A 24,623-nucleotide genomic window follows, 5' to 3' on the forward strand; every position below is an offset into this window, starting at 1 on the left:
GTTAACAAGATCACACCTAGTAGTTTCATGCGCGCCCACAAGTCCGTTAACAAGCTCACACCTAGTTGTTTCATGCACGCGCACGAGTACGTTAACAAGCTCACACCTAGTGGTTTCATGCACCTACGGGTACGTTAACAAGCTCACACCTAGTTGTTTCATGCACCTACGGGTACATTAACAAGCTCACACCTAGTTGTTTCATGCATGCCTATGTGCAAACCGTAGGTAGAGAAGTACTATGCATTCAATCTTACTAAAAGTTTTTTCTTTCCTACTCGAGGAAAAATATTCTCACCTAAACCCACTTACCAAACCTCGTCGTTAAGTTTAGAGTGATCCTCGACGGTCGATTGATCGTGGTTGATCTTGGTTTGAGGAGAGTAACCCGAGATAAGTCCAAACTTACGCGTAATAAGTTCAATCACGAACGTTAGTTTGTGTATTTGAATCATTCATGATTAAAAAAAAATGTAAATTTTTCTTTTTCACTATTATTTTAAAGTACAAGAGAGAATATATGGATAAAAAGAAAATGAATGATACAAGTGATGAAGAATGTCTATATAATGTTTATTTTGAAGCTATCCTTTGTAACCCGATAATATGGTAACGTCACGTAAACTAAGCGATATTTTACTATACTCCTAGTTCGTATTTAATTTATTAGCATAATATATTTTAGGTATTGACGAAGTAATTTATATTCAAGGATGCTACCTTTTTATTTTTGAGATATCTCGAGTAAGCTCAAGACTCGATTGATGGCATCTACGTTCAGTATCGAACAACCAAGCCGAGATGAAGAGTAATCACCAGATGAGGTTGAGTTTGGACCTTCGGAATTGCTTCTTGGTAATGCACCAATGATCGGGGAAGGTACTTAGCTGTGTAACAACATGAACCGTTAAAGAATCTTATAAAAACAGGGTTAAAACATCATTTTTGTTAAGCTCTTCGTCCTTATAATTCTCTTTTTACAATATATTTTGTTCATCATCATGAGCAAAATACAGCACACAGTGAAATGTGTGTGAAATTCAGATGTGAAAACCTCTCCCTAGTAGACACGTATAAAAATCGTGAAGTCGAAGGCTAAAGCGGACAATATCTGCTAACGGTGGACTTGGGCTGTTACAAACGGTATCAGAGCTAGACACTAGGTGGTGTGCCAACAAGGACATTGAACCCTAAGAGGGTGGATTGTGAGATCTCACATCAGTTCGAGAGTGGAATGGAGTATTCCTTATAAGGGTATGGAAACCTCTCCTAGTAAGACGCATTTTAAAACCGTGAGGCCGAGGGCCAAAGAGGATAATATTTGCTAGTAATGGGCTTGAGCTATTACAATGGTATCAGAGCTAGACACTACCGCCCACGAGGATGTTGGACCCGGAGATTCCACATCAGTTGGAGAGGGAAATGAAGTATTCCTTACCGGGGAGAGGATTATCGTGAAGTCGATGGCCACGACGGACAATGTTTCATTACTATTTTAAGAGGTTTTCTCCAATTCCCTCTAGTTTGGTTGAATGAGTGTCCTACACTTCTATAATGACCAAAGCTTGTATCCCATCTCGATTATGCTTATCGAACAACCATTTGACCATACTACATTTGATTATCAAACTACCGTGGTTTGTGAAGTTGGCATAGATTCGTGAATAGTGATTTGAAGTAGAAAACGATCGAAACGTTTTCAGAGACATAAACAAGCAGTCTTCGGAAAGAAAAACGGGAAACGACCTTAAAGATTCTTCGTAATGAAAAAACGAGACCGATAAACTTACATTGCTAATAAGCCTCGCTCCAAACCAAGCTGTGTCTGCACCATATGGTGGAGGAATGACTCTGAGACCATTGGATATGGATGAAGGAAGAAGCCCATACAGGTCCTTCTGCAACCTTTCTGAACCAGAACAGTTGTATGACATGTAGGAGAGTTAGTTCAGAGACACTTTTAAAAGTTCGGAGACGATGATGAAAAATAAGACACGTAGCTAATAGAGTCGGCCCATTCGAACCTGCGAGTCCTGGAAGACAAGCACTGCCGCCCGACAAAACCACAGTCTTGAACCATGAATCATCACATGTTAGTTCTGCAGCATGGCAATGGTCCACACAAAGTGCCACAGCCTCGTGCAGCCCCATTGCTCGCCTGACACGAACGAATAACATATCAGTGTTTCGAACGAAAATGTTTTGGGTTAAAGATCTGCTAAAATTTCGTTAACTAAATTCGAGCGTTTAAATGTGTAATCTTTTTAAAGAAAATGGCGTCCAATGCCGTTGAACGATTGTGGACTTTTCAAGTAAAAAAGTCGCAAACGGATAGGTACAAAAGTAAAAAAACACAACATTTAACAAAGAATGTTGTCTAAAAGGCTGAGGTCGGACTTACACTCCTGCCATACTCGGTCGAAATAAGAGCTCTCCGGTTTGAAACCGCTCTTTGGAAAGAGTAAACCAACCTTCCCCATTAGCTTCATAGGATGCTCGAGTATCTTTAGAGAACTCGGCTTCGTAGTCTTGAGCAACATAACACAGATTCTGCGTTAAAAATTAACGAACATTAGATACCATCCTCGTGCCTTTGCCCGTGATCTCTCACTCCATATTCCCATATTTTTTCTTTAAAAGAATGATGTGATGCAACGTATAATCGAACACTTAGAAAGGATATATTTCGTAGACACGAACAATGTTCCCATCGGGATACGTTTTCTAGCTTAAAATCCTATTTTAACTACTCTCATGTCCCATTGGAGATGTTTTTTGTACATCTATTTCGTGAAAATTGAAATGGTTAATCGACATAAATCTCAGAAACGAAAGCTTTAACGTACCTCTTTCAATGCTCGAACGGTGTACATTGATTCGAAACGTATATTATTCTGTTGCATCAGCTCTCGAAGGTGGCCTGTAAGCTTTAAAGCTCCAAGTCCCACGACTTCGACCCCAACTTTCCGCATTACTTTTCCATGTAAAACTACAAAAGTTTACGAAAAGAATAAGAAAACATGAAAATTTTGTTTCGATGCAGCAGGTCGATTAGTTGCATAATTTATCAGAAAGTAAAAATTCCTAAAACTAGTTTTCCGTTCGTTTCTTGAGGCTCGGTCCAGTTAGTATCATAAGGCGTTTCCCGATTCAGACAACAATAATGTGCTTCAGCTGCCTATTGGTGCTCTTCAACCTCACTCTTTTCCTCTCTGTCCGTTAACCTCGCTGCCCACACACCCACAACACCATCATCCTCGTTCTTCGTTTTCACGTCGCCAATGGCTTACCCTGTCGCCGACAAGCTTCCACGATGTCTCCTTCGTCTCCGACAGGCTCCAGTCCACACAATTTCCTCTCTGTTTTAACGACCCATGTGTGTGATCCCAACATTTCCTTTAGCCGTTCCACCTTCCAGTCAACATACAAACAAGCCTATACGCCAGCGCTTTTTTGAACAAAGCAACGGCACAAGCGGTTTCGTTCCTTGCAATAGCATGGCCTAATCTACAAGCCAACAACATCCCAATGGTGGCAGCGGTTTTAGTTGGGTAGATTCAAGAGCTGGTTTTCGCACACTCGGTCTTTTTAGTTCCTTATTAATTTAGGGACGTCATAATGATATGACGTTTTTCTTTCTACAAGAAACTTAGTCAATATATTCATCAAAAAAGGAAGGAATAGCCTCGAGGCCTTAGTGACGAGAAGTCCCTAAGCCTACAAAGAGGGGTTCGAATATATGTGAGCCATTAAGATTAGCTTCTTCAAACCGCTTGATTAATACACGTTAGCTTAAAGTTGAAAGATCATAAAAAATACGTTAGCTTACTTGGGACGATTGAAGTAACCTGGAACCCGATATTAACAACAATTCCCGAAGTTCTTCTTGCAGCATACAAAGCTAGTGTTGCCTACACATGAAAAAGTAGAAAGTGCATGTAATTATAAAAAATGACAGTTACGAAAGTTCTCGATCTCTTTCCTTCAAACCTAAGCAATCCACTAGGGAGACGGAGTGGAGAACGAAAGAAAAGTACATATAAATAGATATGAAGGACTTTTTATATTGACTTGTACTCATAACAGTCGTTAAAAAAGCGAAAAGGCGAGAAGGAAAAGAGTAAAGAAAAGGATATATCCGAAGCAAAAAACCTGATTAACGGCACAAACATAAGGGACGTTCATGTCAAATAACACTGAATGGATGGCCTCTTTGAGCTGCTGTCTTGAAGCTTTGGCAGATTCGGTATCTGAAGAAGAAAAGAATCATGGACGTGTATCTCGAAAAGCACCATAACAATTGCTTAGTTAGAATAAGAAGCTGACCGTCATAATGGCAGAGAGGCACCGACACTACGACTGGATGGAGAGACGTTTTAACTCGCATCCTAAGATTAGATGCAACGGGCGTGTCAGTGAGAGGGAGTGTGTAAATTATTAGCTAAAGAAAAGAAAAAGAGAAGGACAGGCCTGCCGTAAATAGTAGCAAAAAAGTGTCGAAGTCGAGAATACAAGGGAGATTCGATGTTCCCAAATTCCTGTAGACAAAACAAAAGATTCCAATGATTATTGGACTTAATAGAAGGCTAGCAATTAAACATGTTTAGCAGCTATGGGCGATATTCGAAATGGTCGGGCTTTGAAATAAACAAGACCGACGACATACCAAAAATGTTGCAGAACGCCCCGAGGGACAATCGTATTTGCTCCAACCGAACTTGCAATAGCCAGAGCCACCTTCTCAAGAACAAACACGAGATAGTAAGAGTGGCTTAACATCCAATTCTACAACTTCAAAATTTGAAGAGGACATCAAGAAGACGTCAACCTTTACGAACAATTAGTGTATGTTCGTATGTTTATCTTACAGTAATAGTATGTTGGAGAAATCTTTGATTAAGGCTATGTGGAAGGCAACATATCCATAGAAATCACGTTTTTCTTTTTTTTTGCTAACAGATATTGTCATGTTTGGGCTTTCCCTTTCGGGCTTTTCCTCAAGGTTTTTAAAACACGTCAGGAAGAGGTTTCCAGAGCCTTATAAAGAATGCTTCATTCCCCTCTCCAACCGATATGGGATCTCACAATCCACCCCCTTTAAGGCCCAGAATCCTCGCTGGCACTTGTTCCCCTCTCCAACCGATGTGGGATCTCATAACCCACCCCCTTCAGGGCCCAGCATCCTCGCTGGCACTCGTTCCCCTCTCCAATCGATGTGGGATCTCACAATTCACCCCCTTCAGGGCCCAGCGTCCTCACTAGCACTCGTTCCTCTCTCCAATCGATGTGGGATCTCACAATCCACCCCCTTCAGGGCCCAGTGTCATCGCTGGAACTCATTCCTTTCTCCAATCGAGGTGGGATACATTGATCTCACAATCCACCCCCTTCAGGACTAGCATCCTCGCTGGCACTCGTTTCCCTCTCCAATCGATGTGGGACCTCACAATCCACCCCATTCAGGGCTCAGCATCCTCGTTGGCACTCGTTCCCCTCTCCAATCGATGTGGGATCTCACAATTCACCCCCTTCAGGGCCCAACATCTTCACTGGCCCTCGTTCCCCTCTCCAACGAACGTGGGATCTCATAATCCACCCCCTTTAGGGCCCAACGTCCTGACTGACACTCATTCCCCCTCCAATCAATATGAGATCTCACAATATCATGAAAATAAACCGAACTTTCTTAAGAAAACGAATCAATTACGGTGCACTATAATAAACCCATCTGAAGATAGAATACCTTGTCAAGAACAGAAAACTCACCATCGATTATAACAGAGCCCGGTACCGCAACCCGTTTGCTATATACTTCCATTAATGACAATGGCATCATCTGACTAGAGAATGATCTGCAAACACAAACACATGGTGACACCTTCTAATAACATACCACAACAACCAACATTACATTCATTTTCCCAGTAGAATCATACTCATAATCATCAAAAACAAGGTAATTACACCAAGAACAACCACAAGACACAAGGGGAGAAGAGATATCCAAACTTACTCAAGAGGGTACCCCAAAGCCAACTTAGTTTCTCCAAACAAAATAGAATCCCAAGGCTCCACCAACTGGTTTTGAAGGAAAAAAACCCAAAGCCCATTATCAGAAACAAGAGATCTCCAAGACTTACAAAGCATACCCATCTTTGCCGCGCTTTTGGGGCCACTTAATTTAAGTATGTTCATCAGAATATCCATCGGAATCCGATCGAATTCACCCAACGACGACTCATCAAATCCCCGATGATCACTAGACGACATCTCCAAGCTCAATACGGAGCGGGTGGACACCGATTCCCATACTTTCTTCAGCAACGTAGCCATCGGCAAATTGAAAAATAAGAACAAATTTGGAGTCTATGCTAAAGGCAGTGAAGAGGGTTGAGAGCCAAATTCGTCAAATTATGATATTCCATTGCATAAATGGGGGAAATGATTTGGGGGTTTCGGGTATTTGGATGGGATTGATACTTAGCTCAATCGGCCAGAGATGACTTCGGATGTGGGCGGTGGCGGTGGCGGTGGCGGTGGCGGAGGCGTCGGTTGACACGTGAGAAGTGAACGCCACCAGATGAGAAACCTTGACAGATAAAATGGCCTTTCGGAGATTATTGTATATTATATTCCCAATCTTTGGGAGAAAATCGGAACAATGTGCGACATGATCCACGTGTATTCAAGATTTTTTTTTTTTTTTTTTTAATTTAAAAATTATAATTAAAAGTTTAAAAACTTATTTTTAAAATTCATAATTTTTTTTTACTCCAACTTAATATTTGAGAACCAAAATTTTAATTTAATTTTAAAAATTGTCATTTGTTTTAAAATGTTTATTTATTTATTTATTTATTTTAGTATATATTTTATATTTGGTTGCATAAAAAGAGATAAATTGATGTGATTTGAGCTATCTGACAATTCCCAAGAACACCGCTCATAATTCATCAAGCATAACAGTCGTAACTAGAAGAACCTCACCGTAGTAAAAATATCGGGTTTTTTTAGAAGGGGGTCGAGCCTAATAACCTTGTCTTCTTCCTTTAACGAACGACAAATTGACGCCGTAGTTTATAATACCGCTATTGCATTCCTATGCAGCTTTATCTTTACATTTGTATACACTTTTCACAGTGTTTCATTTGAACGCTCTTGAATTTGTCTTGTTATATTATTTCATTTGATTATTCCTTCAACTTTTAATATATGAACATGTTTTTTCACGGTTTTTTGAAAAAAAAAAATCCCGTCAATGTACCTTGGAGCACTAAAAAATACTACTTGGCTTGTTTTTGGTGTATACTCGTGCTCAACGTCAGCACGTGCTAACCTAATTTACTCAACTTCCAAATCAATTATTTCATTTCGTTCTTTACTGATCAAACGCAATTACTAACGTCTATTTTTTATGTTACGAGCATTACACGTCTATAACTTTCGATTGAAATTTATAGAAGAAATGATCGGATAAATTTTTTTTAATTGATATAATTATTTATGATTTCTTAAGAGTTCTAATTATTATTTTTTTAATATTAAAATTGAGTATTGAATTCTTGAATTAATCCCCCACATAAAAAGTGGATGTTCGCATGGAACAAAAATCCCTATAATCGCCGGATTGGAACTCGTTGAATTCCAGGCGGACATGGAGGAATCGACGCCGGCTTTTAAGAATCTTTACAGCCGAGAGTATCAAGGTCACAAGAAGAAGGTTTTTTTTTTTATCAAATCTCTTCCTTCGTGCTGTTCTTCTCTGTGGCGATTTCATTTTTCGTTTTGATCTTAAATTCATCTTTTCTTGTAACTGCGAAAGGTACATTCTGTGGCATGGAATTGCACTGGTATGAAGCTTGCTTCCGGTTCTGTCGATCAAACTGCTCGAGTTTGGCATATTGAGCCTCATGGACATGTATGCCTTCTATCACACTTGTTTTTTTTTTTTTTGTTCTAGGGTCTTCCCAATTCATTGTTTCTGTTGTGGAATCTTGAATCTTGTTCTCAAATTGATTGGATAGGGTTTTTTTCCCCTTCCTTTTTTTGTTTTGGGTACTGTAAGTAGTTGATTCGAGTTGTTTCGAGCTTAAGTGTTATATTGAATTCTTCTATTCTGTTCTCCTTATGGGTTTTCTTTTCCTACGCCTGATATGATGAACATATACACATTTATCTGTTTCCCAGGTAATGTTTTGGAGTTTCTACTACCTAGCACGAATGCTAACATTTCCTATCTCTTGCTCAACTTTTCTAGGCTGATAAAGTTTAGCTGCATTTCCTATAGTTGATTGTGTGAATGAAGTTATGGAAAGAACATTAATATTTGTATATATTTGTGTGTATATAGATATATGCACATAAACTGGGTATGTGAGCTCCATGCTCATGGCCTACCTTCGAGGTTTTGCCCACTACAAGGCCAATTTCGAGGGATAACAAGATATTTAGTTATTAAGGAAATAGAATAAGCTAATGATCTTCGTGGAACGGGATATGTTCTATATGTTGTTCGACCGTATCCTTGAGTTCTATAAAAAGGAGAGAGAATGATCCTTCTTGGCTCCGAATTGTATTAGTAGACTAGTTAAGTTTGGGAAAGCTTCGATAGTAATTGTATTAGTAGACTAATTAGTGTTTCATAAGCTCTTTCATTTTCCTTATTTTTAAGTTCTGGAAAAAGCGGAGTGCAATTTGCTTAGTTCTCTCGTCGTGTATACTCGTGAGAGTGTGTTGCGTTTGCTACCTCCCAAGACCTGTTTTGAATGAATTCTATGATTTTGCTATGGTGCTGTTCCACCACAGGGTTTAGTGTTGTCTTGTTTGTATCTATTTACTTTCAACCCTGAACAAATCATTTCAATCATGTCAGATGATGTTTGCTTCAGGGTAAGGTTAAGGATGTCGAGTTGAAAGGGCATACTGATAGTGTAGATCAGCTATGTTGGGATCCTAAACATTCTGATCTTATAGCAACCGCCTCTGGTGACAAGACTGTTCGACTATGGGATGCTCGTAGTAAGTGTTTGAAACTGAGATTTGTGAAGTAACTGATGTAATTGATGTTTAGAATATGGCTCATAATTTCTGATTCTGTTCCATAGATGGGAAATGCTCACAGCAAGCTGAGCTGAGTGGGGAGAATATAAACATCACCTACAAGCCTGATGGGACGCACATAGCTGTTGGGAATAGGGTATGTTCTAGAGTGAAATTTGTGCATCATAAAACCAATTTAGATTTGTTATTGCTTTAATGTACACTGCAAGGTGTTTATATCCCTGTGCAACTACTTGACTAATTTAGATTTGTCATTTTGCAGGATGATGAACTCACTATACTGGATGTTAGGAAGTTTAAGCCAGTTCACAAGCGCAAGTTCAATTACGAGGTAACGTTTATGTTACAATCAACAACAATGACTCGAGCATTGGTCATTTATGACAACTTAAAAAGAGGATTGTGTATTAAGAAATTGAACAAATCACAACAGGACATAATAGCATGCATATGACTGCTTTGACATGTTGATGATCGTCTTCTTACCTTTAAAATTGTAAGTCCAATTGTATTAGAGGCTGTTTTTGCTCTGTTCTTGTAATAGTGTGATGTAATATGGACCATTTGTCGGGTTAATTAGTAACTAGTACAGGTGGGAATTTATAGTAGTATATGCCAAGTCTTATGTGAAGGGAGAAGACGTGCCTAGCTTGAGTTTGATATCCTAGTGCGTATAGGGAGCTTTCTAAATAACCCTTAAGCTTTCTCAATACTCTTGAAATGTAGTAGATTCTAATTATATCAACCCTTTCGTATCTACCGCCTTTCTTTCCAGTTTCAGTTCGTTTTTTTTTTCCTTCTCTTTTGCTATTGGCAGACATGTTTGTTTTACTTTGATTATCTATATTGACATAATTTTCTATTATCTTTTCCAGGTGAACGAAATTGCTTGGAACATGACTGGGGAAATGTTTTTCCTGACAACTGGAAATGGTGATGATCTGCAGCTATGACCCTTTCTTTTCATGCCACGACTGAGGAGATTTTGTTAATTTCACTCTATTGAATAAATTTTCATGTCTACTTCTTGTGCTCAGGTACCGTTGAAGTACTAGCATACCCGTCACTTCGACCTATTGAAACTCTTATGGCTCACACAGCTGGTTGTTACTGCATCGCAATTGACCCGGTTGGAGGGTGAGATTCAAAGTTGACCTTAAGCGTATCTTCCACGATAAAAGAACTGTGTACAACTTTCACATGCAATATGCAGTCATGATTTCTTCTATTAGAAAGATCGTCGGTTTCATTCTTTCAATTGCTTGTTTCGATCGTTTAGAAAATTGCTTCTGCAATTAGCCATGGGGAAAGATAAATTAATTCCTTGTTGCATCATAGGTATTTTGCAGTTGGAAGTGCTGATTCATTAGTTAGCCTATGGGATATCTCTCAGATGCTCTGCGTGCGAACATTTACAAAACTCGAGTAAGTTTTTTGTTTGGTTTATACAATGATTTTGTTTTCTTCTTGTCTCAATCCATTTCTATCCTGTCAATCGAAACACATCGGGAGCTTTGTGGCTTGGGTTACGACACTGCATTATGTAGCGACTTTTTTGAACACTGAAGAATGTATTTTCATGTCACTTCTTTTACTTCCTTAGATGGCCTGTCCGAACTATAAGTTTCAACCACACAGGAGAATACATTGCTTCTGCTAGTGAGGACTTGTTCATTGATATAGTAAGCATTCTAGCGCCTCTCCTTTCTTTAAATATCCGTTCTATGAAGGCGTAGAATCCCCCCTTCCTTGAGGATTAGTGGCAAAACTGGTTCATGAAACGGTGTTTTTCTTTTGCGTACAGTCGAGTGTTCAATCGGGACGAACGGTTCATCAGATTCCTTGTCGGGCTGCTATGAATAGTGTGGAGTGGAATCCAAAGCACAATTTGCTTGCATATGCTGGGGATGACAAGAATAAGTACCAGGCTGATGAAGGCAAGTTATCTATGCGTCGATATACCCCACTGATCTTTTTAATTCAATGCATTCCTCCTAGGTTTTAGTTTCAAGACTTCACAAGTGTTATCTTTATTTTGTTATTGCAGGTATTTTTAGGATCTTTGGGTTTGAAAGTGCATGAGAAATGGATCGACTAAGATTCTCCATAGAATTCTACCATGGATCAACTTATCTTTATTTCCTTCTTTTCTGGTTAGTATTAGTATTGAATTCCATTTGTATGCTATGTTACTCAGGATTTTCCTTCTTTTCGCTTGGAAGGTTCAAAGTACTTTTGTTTTTGTGATCTGAAAAACAATCATTTGAGCTAGCGATGAAAGGTTCAAAGTACTTTTGTGATCTGAAAATGATGCTTACTTGCATTGGGGTCTTTTATCTACCTTATTATTATTGATTGGAGATTGACTCTAGATGAGATCCCACGTCGGTTGGAGAGGGGAACGAAACATTCTTTAGAAGGATGTGGAAACCTTTACCTAATAGACACGTTTTATAAACGTTTGAAAGGGAAAGCTCAAAGAGGACAATTGCTAGTGGTGGGTTTGAGTTGTTACAAATGGTATCAGAGCCAGACATCAGGCGGTGTGCCAGCAAAGATGCTGAGCCTTGGGTGGACACTAGGTGGTGTGCCAACAAGGATGCTGAGCCTTGGGTGGACACCGCAAGGATGCTGGGGCTCGTAGGGGGGTGGATTGTGAGATCCCACATCGACTGGAGAGGGGAATGAGTGCTAGCGAGAACACTATGTTCTGAAGGGAGTGAATTGTAAGACCTCACATTGGTTGGAGAATGAAACAAAACATTGTTTATAAGAATAGTGTGGAAAACACTTCCTAGTGTGCGTTTTAAAAACCTTGAGTGAAACTCGAAAAGAAAAGCCCGAAGAAGACAACATTTACTAGCGGTGAGTTTTGACTCTATCTAAACTACATAAAAGAAAGCCTCCTAGGAACATCTATCTTATCCAAGTTCAATAATGTTTGCCATTAATGTGTTTTTTTTTCTACTTTATAAAGCTAGGAATTCAATCTTTATCGAGAGTACGTGCTTAACGCTCAATGTTGACTTTTTATGGTAAAATAAACGGTGTAAATTTGAGAAAAAAAACATCATTAGCAACAAAGTTGCATATGGGCAATTCCAACGATCAAGTGTTAATTTACAACACACTCTTCAGACTCATAATTTGTAATTAACGGTTCTAAGGTATCGAAACTTCTTGTCATCTAAGTTTCAATCCGCACGAAAGGTGTAACGATCTGGGCACTATCTTAGAGAGTGGCCGGGTGAAATAGACATGTCTGTGAGAAGATGCGGACGACCTGCACCTAAACAGAAATACCCCATGAAAGATCTCCCTCCAAGCCGTACATACGACGAGCAACGATTATTATGCAAAAACGGAGCGTTTCCCTTACTAAAAGCCACAAAGAATGAACTTGGAAGCAGCAAAAACAAGGCCTGAAAAGCAAAGAAGAGAAATAGTAATGAAATTCCTTGAGAGGCAAGTAAGAGGCCGCCATTTAATCTCCACACTCGAGCTCTTCATCCTCTTCCCCACACTCTGAGGCTCTTTACACAAATTAAAACAACACCCTTTCATCCTCTCCCTCTGCAACTCCCCTGCTGCCTTCCAATACCCCCACAATTTCACCTGCACCGCCATCACAAACACGACCGACGTCGCCGCCACCGACACCGCCGGACCCCACCATTTGTGACACACATTGGGATTATAGGAAGTGAACATCAGGGTCAGAGACAGGACATTGAAGAGGAAGAAGTAGCAGCAAAGTTGGAAGATTTGTTGCTTGAGACACTCCAATTTGGTCTCTCGTTGACCGATTCGGAGGCCGAACAAATGCTCGTCTCGCTGCCAGAGTTTTAAGAGCAATAGATGGCCTGAGCTTTCTGAAATTTGGCTCAATGGATGCTCTTGGATTACAGAGATCATAAGGTTTTGATTCCGATTTTGGTTATCTTGTTCGTCTAGGATTTCGACTACGTAGGCACCCGAATCTTTGGCTTCGGCCATCAGTGACGATCGGAGAAGTCGAGATTAGGATTTTGTTAGAGCGTTTGAAGGGATGTTCTTGGAGTGAGATTTAAATGGTTTGTTGATGACTGATGAGTGATCTTTGTGATCCCCCAACGGATATATTTCCTCCCATTCCAAAGGTCGAATTTTGTTTTATTTTTCTTTTATGTTTGGGCCTTTGATGTTTCGACCCATCACACCATTCTCTCGATTCAGTGATCACTTCTAATCTTTCTAGAGATGCCTTTGGAACAACTTTCTTGATTACTAATACGACCATATCATCGGTTACTAGCCCCTATAATTCAAATACACATAAATTCTCGGACTCTAAAGTTATTAGGGCCAATTCACTCATTAGTTTGTCAATTAAGATTATATAAATGATTGTCTTAATGAAATATGAGATTTGATTTGTGGGTCCCGGACTTGACGGCTCGGTATTAGAGTCAAAAGTTTGGTCAAGCCATGGCTAGTAAAAGAAAAAAAAAAAAAAATTTAATAATTATTCATAAATAAATAAATAAAAAAGATATTTTATTTCTAAAAGATTTTAGACTTCAAAATTCCCTCCCTTCAAGCCTTTTGAATAGCCCACCTTCCTACTCTTTCTCTCCCTCTAACTTCAACATTTTCATTATCCCCATTTTACCCCTCTAATTTAAACTTAATTTTTTTATTTAAAAAAAGAAAAAACATGAGACCACGAACAATAATGTGTGGTTTTGTTGGAGTTTCTTAATTTTTCCGAATTTATTTATTTTTTAAATTATTGATTTCAGATTTTTGTTTAAAGGGTATATCTGTAATTGAGTCTTCTTTGTAAAAAAAGAAAAAATCTCATTTCAGTTACTCTGCAGTTCGACATTCAAGCAAAAGTTGTTGGCTGAATTCACTGAATTTGGAAGACCTGGCTGTAGTTCCGAGTATAAAACGAAAGCAAAGCACGATGAAATTTCCAGATTCAAGCTGGCTTCATTCGAAAGAAAATGCAAAAAAAGCTGTAAGTGGATTTCGATCATTTGATTTCTGTTCTTTTTCATGAATTTATTGATTGGTTTGGTTTGTTTCGTGGATTTTCTTCTGTTTTTTCTTGCCTTGATTCTAGAAAATTTGTTAGTCTGAAAGAAATATGATCATCTTTGAAGATTTCTTCATCTAAACCTGAGTTCATTTTTGCTTAAATTCGTAATCTACGTGTTTCTTGAAATGGATTTCTTAAAATTCTTTCTATTTTTCGTTTTTTTTTTCTTCAAAAACTGAAGGTTTTGTTGAGAGAATAGTGCATTGATGAAGATGAAGAAGAAGAACAAGTGGAATTTGTTTTTTCTCTGAATTTGTAATGGTTGTTCTTTTTTCTTGATTTTGATAAGTTAGGGTTCTTGGATTCCTTCATGTTGTTATGTTTGGTTGAAGTATGATGAATTCACTTGCATTGTTATGTTTGATTATAGTGTCCAAATGCATATGGAATTTTCGGAGTTTTCCGAGTGCACGAGAATCGTACACAATCGGATCAGTAGAATAGATCCTGAGAATGTTAGGAAGATCATTGGTTTTTTACTTCTTCATGATCATGGTGATCAAGAAATGGCTCGTTTGGCGTTAGGGCCTGACCACTATATGCTTCAAGTTGTTCACTTAGTCAAGACTGAGCTGCATTTAATAGCTCTTAGATCGATGCCACTCTCTATGTTGACTGCAGAGACGCCCCTGGCCTTGCCCTCGCCCCCGCCCCCATCCCCGCCCCAGTCCACGTCCCTTCCCACGGGGGGTTTCGTTCCTTTTGCCTTGTCCCGAAACAGGCTCTTTCCATCTTCCCCTTCAACTCCCCAACAGCTGACTGACAAACCTACTCCCGATTTCATAACATTGAGCTACACTGATTCTATGTATGAACTCCAAAATCCAGCTCAGTTCTATAGTTTAGATGATCATGTTGAACCACCAAACTCTGGCCTCTCTGGCTATGATTGTAGCTATGTTGATCATGCTGGACTTGTCAACAACTTGAGTACTAGGACTACTGCCCGCCATTACTCGACTATGCCTGAGTATCATCCGAAGATATGCCACTACTACAACAAAGGATATTGCAAGCATGGATATGGTTGTAGGTATCTCCATACTAACCCCATATTCGAGAGCGTTTCTCAGGTGTATAATGGAAATTCTGTCAATGAAGATCATGTTTTTCGGCCTGGTTCACTTGAGAAGTTGGAGTTTGAAATCGTTGAGCTTCTTAAATCAAGGAGGGGTAATCCTATTTCAATTGCTTCACTGCCAATGATTTACTATGAAAATTATGGAAAAGTTCTTCAAGCAGAAGGATACCTGACTGAGAGTCAGAGGCATGGTAAATCAGGCTTTAGCTTGACGAAGCTTCTCACTCGATTGAAAAGCATTCAGGTGATCGACAGGTCGGTATCAGTTTTAGTTTTAAGATACCAAATCAAGCTTCTGATTTTAGTGAGGTATCTATATGCTGAACTTTGGTTTGAATGTCATTCAGGCCTCATGGGCAGCATGCAGTCATTTTGGCAGAAGATGCTCCAAGATTCATAGATCATCGAGCTGAGAAGAATGACCATGGTCCACATGGTCCAATCGTTAGCAGCGCACGACAGATATATCTGACATTTCCAGCTGACAGCAACTTCACTGAAGATGATGTTTCTGATTACTTCAGGTAAATGCCTGGTTTAGACCTTCCCTTGATACAATTTATTGGCATTCTCTTGGCTTCTAACTGTTGCACATATCTTGTGTGTAGTGACCAGTATGGATTGGTTGAAGATGTAAGGATCCCATGCCAACAAAAAAGGATGTTTGGGTTTGTGACCTTTTACAATATCGAAACTGTGAATCTAATCTTGTCACAGGACAATGAGCATTTAATTTGCGGGGCTCGGGTTCTCGTGAAGCCTTACAGAGAAAAGTCGAAGCTGGACAGGTTAATACTTTGTTTGTTTAGTCCGACCAGATTGGCTTGAACTACTTGTTTTGATTCTTATTTTGATTCAGGAGGAACCAAGAGAAAATAGAACAGCAAAAGCTATATTATGCTTCACACTATAACAACAGTCTCGAAACTGAGCAGCTTCACTCAAGTAAGTGTTCAGAACCGAATCGGATACCCACGTTCTCATTTCCTATTTGTTGGATGTCTGGTTTATATTCAATGATTCAGGCTATGAGGACTCCAGAATGTTCAGCCTCAGGATCGAACAACAGCAGCAACAACAGCAGCAGCAGCAACAACAACAGCAACAGCAGGCATACGAAGTTGAAAGGAGGCTTTCAGAGATGAATTTAATGGTTAAATCTGTAATGAATCAGCCATACTTCAGCTATCAGATGAAGCAACTCGATGTTCCAGAAGGTTGGTTAGCTTTCTGTTTGAAACCAACTCCTTCGAATTCCTCTCGTTAACATTTCAGTTTCACATGTGCAGATCATTTCAGTTTCCCAATTGCAGAAAGGTTAGACAATCTGTTGGATGCTCTGAAAACTGGCGCCGGCAGTGCCGGTGCTGGTGCTGTTGCCAGTGCCAGTGCCAGTGCTGGTGCCGGTGCCGGCTCTAGTGGTCATAATAATAAGCCAGCCGAGGCCGACTGGAATCACCTTGTCATCGACCTTGAAAGGTACAAAAAAAGAACAAAAAAAGCATAGATTTTCATGGGAAGTGGCTAAGAATCTTGAGGTTTGTTTGTTGTTGTTGATGATGGCAGTGAAGGATATAATCTACCAGAGAGCCCATTTGAATCTCCAACAGGAAGTAGCATGTAGGATGGAAGTGACACATTCACACACTCACGTAGGATTATCAAACCAGCTTTACTTACAGAAGGAAGGAAGGAAGGAAGCATAAAAAGAACTGCTGTTTCTCATTCATTTCATTTCATTCATTCATTCATTCGTTTCATTCATTCGTTTCATTCATTCACGACAGTAATCTTCTTCGCTACCAGTTCAATCATGACAGCTTATGTATGAACATAGTTATCACGCATGAAGATTCTAAGGTTTCTTATTTCTCAGAATAATTTCAGGTTACAAAAGAACCAATTTTGGTGCTTAGGGATAGAAAGATAGGATTTTGAAGTGTTTTTTTTTTTTTTTTTTTTTTGGTAGGTGTAAGAAACCACGTCTTTTGAAAAGATTGTGAAATGTTATTGGAATCTTCATGCAATGAATAAGTCGATGAGTTAATATTTATTGTTTCTAATCTTATTTGTTGAATGGAACTGCGTTCAAAATGTGTGGAAATGGATATTCTTTCTTATGATCTGAAAATATGTTGTGGAAATGGATTTCGGACCCCTTGTGAATGGATGAGGTAATTGCTGCCTATGTTTGCATCCCATTGCTCCCATTGTTTCCTTGTGATAAAGGTCGGAAATAGACTAATATTCTTTCTCATAATCTGGAAATATGTTGAAAAGATCGATGTCGAACCCTTTGGTGAATGGATGAGGTAGATCAGGACCCTAAACCTCTAGAAGTCGTGCAGCCTGTAGTTGTTGCCCGTGTTTACATCCCATTGTTTTGTTGTGAAAGAGGTTGGAAATAGACAATAATATTCTTTCTCATGATCTGGAAATATGTTGTGATGATTAATGTCGAACCCTTTTGTGAAGTCTATGTTGAACGCAGAAGTCGAGTAGCCTGTGATTGCTGCCCGTGCTTGATCTCATAATCTCGCAATATGTTGCGGAGATCGATGACGAACCCCTTTGTGAATGGATGAGGTAGCAAACCCCTTCGTGAATAAATAATTTTTGATAAGTGTCGGGTAATAGGAGGGCGGGCTTGACACCACAGGTGAAGTTGGTGGTTGTCTGGTAAATGCAACGTGTCCCAAACAAATCAACAAACTATTTCCTCTTTTATTCCCTTAATTTTCCCTCCTTTCTCCAACCGAACCATGGAAGCCTTGCTCCCAATTTCTACCTCTCCCTTCCGATTCCCTCCCACAGCCAATACCAGCCCTCGTCCTGTTTCTCCTTTCCCCCTCAATCTGCGTTCAAATTCGCTCAATAAGCGGAGACGAACGCCCACGTTTGCGGCCATTGATGGCGCTTCGCTTGCAGCAGCAGCAGCCGATCCCACTCAGGTTGAAATCACTTGGCAGATTGTCGTGGGAGCGATTGGTAATATGAATCAATGATTTTCATGTTTGATTGTTTTTATCTAAATCTGGTTGATGGATGGCGATTTTGGTTGTAGCTGGAGTGACCCCGTTCGTCGTGGCCGGAATCGAGTTCAGCAAGAGGATTGTGAGTTTAGGGATTTGGAATTACTTGTGTTTTGTCTTGTTTTTTTGGTTCTTTTTCTTAGCTTTGGGAATGAAAATGGCAGGTGGCTCAGAAGAGATGTAAAGAATGTGGTGGTTCGGGGCTTGTTTTGATGGACAAAGACTACTTCCGTTGCCCTGAATGCGGTATTTGTTCTTCCATATCTGAGTATTTTTGTTCGATGTTTTTGAAGTGTTTCTATGAACATTTTCAGGATATAGTGATAATTCTGTTGCTGAATTTAGTCTCTTAGACTTTAATATCTTTTAACTCTATCATTTGCTTGAGAGAATGTTAATATTGTTTGATAGTAAGCCACCTCGAACAAATTTGGCTCGGTTTTATCAAAATTCCCCTAAACTTTTGGCAGAAATTTTGGTTTTTCTTATCTTATTTATTGGCCTAATGGAATATAGCAAGCTTATCATGAACCAATTTTAAACTAGATTGAAAATGTTTAAACAAGAACAACCAAATTTATGGGGGAAAAAAACACAAATAGACTAAATTTTATGGGGAAATAAACAATAACAACCAAATTTTAAGCTAGAATGCCGGTAAACTACTGGGGCTCATGTAGGCCATGCCGGATTAATCGTATTCTGGGCTGGAGCAATGAACCTATTCGAAGTGGTTCATTTCATACGTGAGAAGCCCATGTATGAACAAGGATTAATTTTACTTCCCCACCTAGCTACTCTAGGTTGGGGCGTAGGTCTTTAACAAGTAGAGTATGTTGAGGATTGTTAGGAGAGGAGTCCCACCCCGACTAATTAAGGGATTGATTATGGGTTTGTAAGTAAAGGAATATCATCTTCATTGGTATGAGGCATATTGAGAAAACCAAAAGTAAAGCCAAGAGAGTTTATTCTCAAAGTGGACAATATCATACCATTGTAGAGAGTCGTGGTTCCTAACAGAGTAGTATGTCAGTAAACTTCTTCTTCTCCCCTCTTGACATTTATAGGTTTGGCAGGTGGTTTTTTGCCATGGCAGTCGTGGAGGCGATTCTTTTCGGGCTAAAGAAGACAGTCATTATTATGTCTCTTTTAAAACCCTGTAATTCTACAGATTTCAAAGAAAGAGGTTCAGGATCTTCATCGTTGATGGCGAGGCGAGGAACAAAAGAAGCAATCCGTTCGGTAATTGTATGTATTTGTGGTATAAAAAGCTATTTACAAGTTCACCAAGTTTCTTAATTATTACTTGCATGCTTATTAATGTTGAATCCAAGTGCATAAGTTTCAGGATTAAATTTTACCATCAGCCTATTTTTACAAGAAAGCTGTAAAATCTCTTTATATTAGGCCCTTTTGCTCTTTGTCACATGAGATATGCAGACTGAAGCATGTTTGATTAGGATTAAGGGGGATGTTGGGAAACAGAATTTGTAATCTCTGACTGATTTCCATTAGCATTATGTATGATAAAGCATTCACAAATGTATGATTCTATTTTAGCGATCACATAGTTTTTGTGAAATTATTTGAATTAATGAATTAGGTTTTCCTACTTGATTCAATGATTACACATCTATTTTGGTATTTACGCACTTGTATAGAACTAATGGAGTCTTGGTTAGGAAGTTCTAGACAATTATGCATTTCTCCTCTTGCTCGTGTTGGATTTTTCTAAATGTTTTTGTTGTTCTTGGTGTTGGATGATGAAAGTTTGACGTATGCTAATTTAGAGAATGATCATGAGTTTATAATCAATGAATACTATCTTCATTAGGGTTTTTGGGAAAGCCCAAAGCAAAGTCAGGAGAGCTTTATGCTCAAAGTGGACAATATCATACTATTGTGGAGAGTCGTGTTCATCTAACACTTGGATTTTTATCTAGCAATGAGCTGATTCATATACAGAATAGATATTGTCTTGTCTGTTTTGGCTCATTAAATATCATTTGCCTCACAGTTTTAAACGCTAGGGAGAGGTTTCCACCCCTTAGAAATGAATGTTTTGTCCCCCTCTCCAACTAAATGGTATCTCACATGTACATGTAGCTGATAGTCTCATCATCCATATACATGGGTAGGTGGGCTAGAGAACCTCCTAGCATTACACAATATGAAAATATTAAGTTTGAATTTAGATGTTGTTATTGTAAATGTCGTCCTAAAAATAAATTTGGAAAATATCAGGAGTGGTTACATATTAAAGTTTAATTCTAAATTGTTATAAATACTAAACTATTTTAAATCAAAATAAACGAACTAAATTTTTTATTTTCTCCACAAATGAAAGTACATGCACTAAGCTCTCATGGCTTTGTTTTGGGTTTCCCCAAGAGGCTAGGTTGTTCGAGAGCTCCATAACCCTCCAGGGAGGCTTATAATGTACTTTGTTCGAAGGGAGGATTGTTGAGGCTCGACTCCTTTCTCTGGAGCCATCGAACAAAGTACACCATTTGTTCGATATTTGAGGATTCTATTGAGAATTGTGTGAACTTTAAGACCAATCGAGATTTGTACGAGTGTTTGGGCTATTTAAGTCAAATGGAGTTGAATATTGATACCCTTCTCGTCATCCTCAATTAAAGAGGTCTGTTGGCTTGAAAAATAAAAGGGTAATTGAAATGATACTCTCCATCTATATTGCTTTTTTCTTTTTATCGACTTCGTTCGTTATGAAAATATCGTAATTTTTTTTCAAAGAAAATTTTCGATCAAATGAGCTAATATTTAAATTTTTAAATATTTAAAAGCTCAACCCGAACAAGAATTGAGACAAAAAAAAAAAATTAATTACAACAGCATGACATATCTGCTTACGTCATTAATCCACCGACTCTTAGAAGCAATGTGAATTTGTAACAGAGCAACGACAAATGTGATTACAATGTTTGACTTTGACCATTTTCAGCCATTCTTCCAACCAAAAGAACTAATGCCACGTGGAAACATATTACTGGCTTAATTCTACCACGTAGATTCTGAAAATAGCTTCACACGTGGATAATCACAAAAGATAAAAAATAATAATAATAAATTTACGTTTGAATTATATTTTCATCCTTCAATTTATATACTTGTTTAATTTGGTTAATCAAAGAAAAAAAAATCATAACTTATTCCTAATTTATAGCAATTGTAGATTTTTCAATAATTTTAAATGATAAATATAAAAACTATATTTTTAATTATATAATTGGTTTTAGAGATTAAAATATTAAAATGGAAAAGTTTGAAACTTTATTATTATTATTATTTTAATTAAAGCATATTAGTTAGATGAGACATGGTTGAATATTTTATGAGACAAAAGAAAAAAGAAAAATAGCATTGAAAACACGTGGAAATTTGGTCAAAATAAATTAAATATTGGAATAATTAAAGTCAAAAGAAGTAGGTTTTTGAATAATGGACCAAAATGTTTATGGTAATGATTGATATAAATTAACAAAATTAGTTCCTCTTCGAGACGTAATGGTTATGTCACCAATGGTCGGTATTAGCTCTTCCAAATAATATCGTGTTAATAAATGAAAGAAAAGTAGTTGGTTTGGAACTAACCTGTAAACGTGCAAGAGGATAATTCGAGCATTGACCTCGTGTTATGTGCAACATATTCTGATGTGGTTAGATTTGTCAATAGGTGATCAGCGGTAAGGTCTTTCATACCTTTTCGTGAAGGTGGACTTCCGATATTTATAACTCTTTTACAAGGTTTGGGTATCGTATTGTATCCTTGTTATGGAACTGGTACCAACTGTGTGTAGTCTTCGGTTGTCATTAAAGCTCAATGAGTGAACGGTCAATGTATTTCGTGTATGCTGCTTGGCATAGGGCTGGATTGTTCAAAGCTTAAGTGTTTGATAACATTAGGTGGGTCTAAGACTATTGGACGAGTCTTGGGTTAGCCCATGATTGACCCTGTCAATGAATTGATATGTGCATTTGTTAGGGTGATATGTTTGTTAATTGGTGCAGCGATGGTGATGTCATCGTTATCATGATGTAGCCACTTCTCGTTGTATGGATTGTCGCTTGCCCTTCGCACCTTGGTTGATAGTCCGATGGAGGGTGGGAGGTGACCCTTAGATCCAATTGTCACGACTCTTTAAGTATCGGGTACAGTTTCATTGATTATAGAGTTATGTGGTCAAATGTTTGAGAGTATTTTCCGTTCTTGTATTGTTTTTCTTAGTCCATCTCTCAATATGTCACGGTCGATTCCTGACCAATTCTAACTTGGTAGTATTGACGTTTTGAAGAAGTCACTAGGTATGGTCGAGTCATCCTGGTTGTGGTAGGTGGCTTAGTTGAGTTGAGAATGAGTTATTGCATTCTCCTATCCATTGAGCTATGACTATCGAACCGTAGGAATCGATCGAGAACCCTCTTCTTAGGCGGTTAGTATGTGGCCACATATTCCCTTACAAGATTTGACTTCGTGTGCCACCTATTGCGCAACTTCTATTGATCGATACGAGATTTGCCTCTACTCACTTGTGCCCATTGATTGGTCTATATTATTCTCGTGTATCAGAGATCAATACAATCTTTGAAGGATGAGAATGACCTTGAAATCGCTAAGGTCTAGAAAGCGAAGCAGTAGGTCGACGCATCTCCACTAAAGAAGACTCGTTATTTGAAACAACAAGGACTTTATGGTTGACTACAACAACATCCTAACGCTATCATCTCGTTTTTTTTTTATTTAGCTATTTCTCCTCTTAAAACAATTGCTCGATTTGTATCCAAATAACTCCTTTAATTTTCTTAATTCTTCTATTTAAGATAGCTCCAAATTGCTCGATGCCTACAAAAATAGACGAACAAACCAGTAAAACTAGCAAAGCTAACATTAAATAAGGCATACAAATAACACACGTTAACGTTTTTATTGTTCATACACAAAAAATGAGTTCACAACGTCTCGATTATTGAGACAACACATGTACTGGCCTTAAAGCGTGAATTTAATTTTATGTACTTCCATTCCGCTATAGTCTCAAATAATTAAGTAGGTTAACATATAAGTATGATATTCCCGTCCTAGGAAAGAACACGTCGTTGGGACAACATAGTACAACAAGAGACATAGTTAATGATTTTTTTGCTGTAGCTACGACCACTAACTAATAAGTCACTTATTTACCTTCAATAATTCATCTACTTTATAACACTTTTAAGCGAGAACGAACGAACGAACGAACGAAAAAAAGAAAAAAAAAAGCTCGAGGGAGACAAATAGATGACCAAATTAAAGCTGTCCATATTATTCGGGAGAGGGGCAAGATCCTATGGGGACCTGCCCCGAGTAGGGAGAAGATTCCCCGTTTAAATGAGAAATGGGGAGGGAGTAAAGAATATTTTTTTTCGTTAAATAAATGGGGTCGGAGACGAGATTATATTTTCCGTCCCTACCCAATTTCCCGCTTTACACTGTCCTCGTCCTGCTTAAACGAAAGATCGTATTATCCGTGATAAACTCGATCCCCATAACTTCTTTACCGGAAATTTATGTCCCGATCCTACAAAAATAAATAAGAAATTTCACGAGAATAGTCCAAACATCTTTCAAAATAAAATAATACGATAAAATATAACAAGTTGAAGATAGAGAAAATAAAAAAAGATTGGTACGCTATTAATTTTATTGCTGCAAAGACAAAATAAACGTGTGGACCAACTTCCCACGTGGGAACGCTTTTTTTTTTTTTTTGCATTAAATTTTTAATTAAAACAATATATTAATCCATTTTTCAATTTTGTATTAAATCTACAATTATTATTTTCAATTCTAATAATACTTTATCATATATTTATAAATCAACAAAAAATTAAGAATAAATTATTTTCAATTAATTTATCAACATATTTTATTATAAGTTTTGTATAATTATTATGACTATAATTTAAAATATTTTAATATAATTTTTTTAAAACTTAAAATCCAAAATTTGGATTTAATAAAAATATAAAAATAGTTTTAAAATTTTAATGGGTGAGATTATTATTATTATTATTATTTACTTAATAAATATTCACAATGTTTAAGACATTTTAATTTACCCAATTTTTTGTATTTGTAATATAACAATAATAATAAATAATTTTAATATTATTTAAAAATTTATAATGGTATTAATTAGATATTTTATTATTATTGTTATTTAAGTTAAATGTCTAAACCTTTTCACTATTTTTGTAATATAAAAAGTTACTTTTAACATTATTATCTATTTTAATAAATTATTTAATAATATATATATATATATATATATAACATATAAATATTTAAAATTTTATAGAGCAAAAT

The 24,623-nt window shown here is 37.8% G+C and overlaps 5 protein-coding genes across 8 annotated transcripts; 3 read left to right on the plus strand and 2 right to left on the minus strand.

The window, feature by feature from the left end:
- Positions 1–464: 464 nt before the first annotated feature.
- LOC111800824 (actin-related protein 8) lies at positions 465–6,596 on the minus strand. Of its 2 annotated transcripts, none has more exons than XM_023684693.2 (12): positions 6,014–6,596; positions 5,767–5,852; positions 4,667–4,737; positions 4,471–4,538; positions 4,327–4,388; positions 4,153–4,250; positions 3,830–3,911; positions 2,847–2,989; positions 2,402–2,550; positions 2,025–2,158; positions 1,791–1,905; positions 465–887 (listed from the first exon to the last, which is right to left on the minus strand). In XM_023684693.2, the coding sequence occupies exons 1-12, from the start codon at positions 6,331–6,333 to the stop codon at positions 884–886; spliced, it is 1,332 nt and encodes a 443-aa protein (XP_023540461.2). In that variant the 5' UTR covers positions 6,334–6,596; the 3' UTR covers positions 465–883. The 2 variants fall into 2 exon arrangements, with proteins under 2 accessions (XP_023540461.2, XP_023540460.2); XM_023684692.2 differs by having other exon boundaries at positions 1,791–1,909.
- Positions 6,597–7,560: 964 nt separating this feature from the next.
- On the plus strand, positions 7,561–11,368 carry TEX1 (Transducin/WD40 repeat-like superfamily protein). Its single transcript, XM_023684727.2, has 11 exons — positions 7,561–7,720; positions 7,823–7,918; positions 8,889–9,018; positions 9,105–9,196; positions 9,323–9,391; positions 9,936–9,993; positions 10,098–10,197; positions 10,399–10,485; positions 10,664–10,742; positions 10,865–10,997; positions 11,108–11,368. Exons 1-11 carry the CDS (start codon positions 7,655–7,657, stop codon positions 11,140–11,142), a joined length of 945 nt encoding a protein of 314 aa, XP_023540495.1. The 5' UTR covers positions 7,561–7,654; the 3' UTR covers positions 11,143–11,368.
- Positions 11,368–13,304, minus strand: LOC111800147 (uncharacterized). Its single transcript, XM_087125914.1, has one exon. The coding sequence runs from the start codon at positions 13,054–13,056 to the stop codon at positions 12,439–12,441; it is 618 nt and encodes a 205-aa protein (XP_086982040.1). The 5' UTR covers positions 13,057–13,304; the 3' UTR covers positions 11,368–12,438.
- A 588-nt stretch (positions 13,305–13,892) lies between these two features.
- On the plus strand, positions 13,893–17,823 carry LOC111800812 (zinc finger CCCH domain-containing protein 18). 2 transcript variants are annotated; one of them, XM_087126450.1, is made up of 8 exons: positions 13,893–14,062; positions 14,514–15,479; positions 15,572–15,748; positions 15,833–16,012; positions 16,084–16,169; positions 16,250–16,441; positions 16,514–16,703; positions 17,700–17,823. In XM_087126450.1, the coding sequence occupies exons 1-8, from the start codon at positions 14,049–14,051 to the stop codon at positions 17,707–17,709; spliced, it is 1,815 nt and encodes a 604-aa protein (XP_086982576.1). In that variant the 5' UTR covers positions 13,893–14,048; the 3' UTR covers positions 17,710–17,823. The 2 variants fall into 2 exon arrangements, with proteins under 2 accessions (XP_086982576.1, XP_023540435.2); XM_023684667.2 differs by lacking the exon at positions 17,700–17,823 and adding an exon at positions 16,791–17,277 and having other exon boundaries at positions 13,894–14,062.
- A 163-nt stretch (positions 17,824–17,986) lies between these two features.
- Positions 17,987–19,873, plus strand: LOC111800877 (uncharacterized). Of its 2 annotated transcripts, none has more exons than XM_023684779.2 (4): positions 17,987–18,212; positions 18,289–18,338; positions 18,421–18,502; positions 19,324–19,873. In XM_023684779.2, the coding sequence occupies exons 1-4, from the start codon at positions 17,987–17,989 to the stop codon at positions 19,377–19,379; spliced, it is 414 nt and encodes a 137-aa protein (XP_023540547.1). In that variant the 3' UTR covers positions 19,380–19,873. The 2 variants fall into 2 exon arrangements, with proteins under 2 accessions (XP_023540547.1, XP_023540549.1); XM_023684781.2 differs by having other exon boundaries at positions 19,333–19,873.
- Positions 19,874–24,623: the final 4,750 nt, after the last annotated feature.

Source organism: Cucurbita pepo, chromosome 8 (genome assembly GCF_057944985.1).
Source record: "Cucurbita pepo subsp. pepo isolate OVF chromosome 8, ASM5794498v1, whole genome shotgun sequence".
In the NCBI taxonomy this organism is placed as follows: domain Eukaryota; kingdom Viridiplantae; phylum Streptophyta; class Magnoliopsida; order Cucurbitales; family Cucurbitaceae; genus Cucurbita; species Cucurbita pepo.

What these genes read in the sequence shown, in the direction of transcription:
- LOC111800824 (XM_023684692.2), bottom strand. Translation starts at nt 6,333, where the DNA reads ATGGCTACGTTGCTGAAGAAAGTATGGGAATCGGTGTCCACCCGCTCC. An exon ending in TTTGCTACTATTTACGGCAG is followed by an intron (nt 4,389 to 4,470) that starts GCCTGTCCTTCT and finishes ATCTAATCTTAG; the next exon opens with GATGCGAGTTAAAACGTCTC. An exon ending in GCCTCTCTGCCATTATGACG is followed by an intron (nt 4,251 to 4,326) that starts GTCAGCTTCTTA and finishes TTTCTTCTTCAG; the next exon opens with ATACCGAATCTGCCAAAGCT.
- TEX1 (XM_023684727.2), top strand. Translation starts at nt 7,655, where the DNA reads ATGGAGGAATCGACGCCGGCTTTTAAGAATCTTTACAGCCGAGAGTAT. An exon ending in TCGACTATGGGATGCTCGTA is followed by an intron (nt 9,019 to 9,104) that starts GTAAGTGTTTGA and finishes TCTGTTCCATAG; the next exon opens with ATGGGAAATGCTCACAGCAA. An exon ending in TAAGTACCAGGCTGATGAAG is followed by an intron (nt 10,998 to 11,107) that starts GCAAGTTATCTA and finishes TTGTTATTGCAG; the next exon opens with GTATTTTTAGGATCTTTGGG.
- LOC111800147 (XM_087125914.1), bottom strand. Translation starts at nt 13,056, where the DNA reads ATGGCCGAAGCCAAAGATTCGGGTGCCTACGTAGTCGAAATCCTAGAC.
- LOC111800812 (XM_023684667.2), top strand. An exon ending in GATGTTTCTGATTACTTCAG is followed by an intron (nt 15,749 to 15,832) that starts GTAAATGCCTGG and finishes TCTTGTGTGTAG; the next exon opens with TGACCAGTATGGATTGGTTG. An exon ending in AACTGAGCAGCTTCACTCAA is followed by an intron (nt 16,170 to 16,249) that starts GTAAGTGTTCAG and finishes TCAATGATTCAG; the next exon opens with GCTATGAGGACTCCAGAATG.
- LOC111800877 (XM_023684779.2), top strand. Translation starts at nt 17,987, where the DNA reads ATGGAAGCCTTGCTCCCAATTTCTACCTCTCCCTTCCGATTCCCTCCC. An exon ending in GATTGTCGTGGGAGCGATTG is followed by an intron (nt 18,213 to 18,288) that starts GTAATATGAATC and finishes TTTTGGTTGTAG; the next exon opens with CTGGAGTGACCCCGTTCGTC. An exon ending in CTTCCGTTGCCCTGAATGCG is followed by an intron (nt 18,503 to 19,323) that starts GTATTTGTTCTT and finishes TGACATTTATAG; the next exon opens with GTTTGGCAGGTGGTTTTTTG.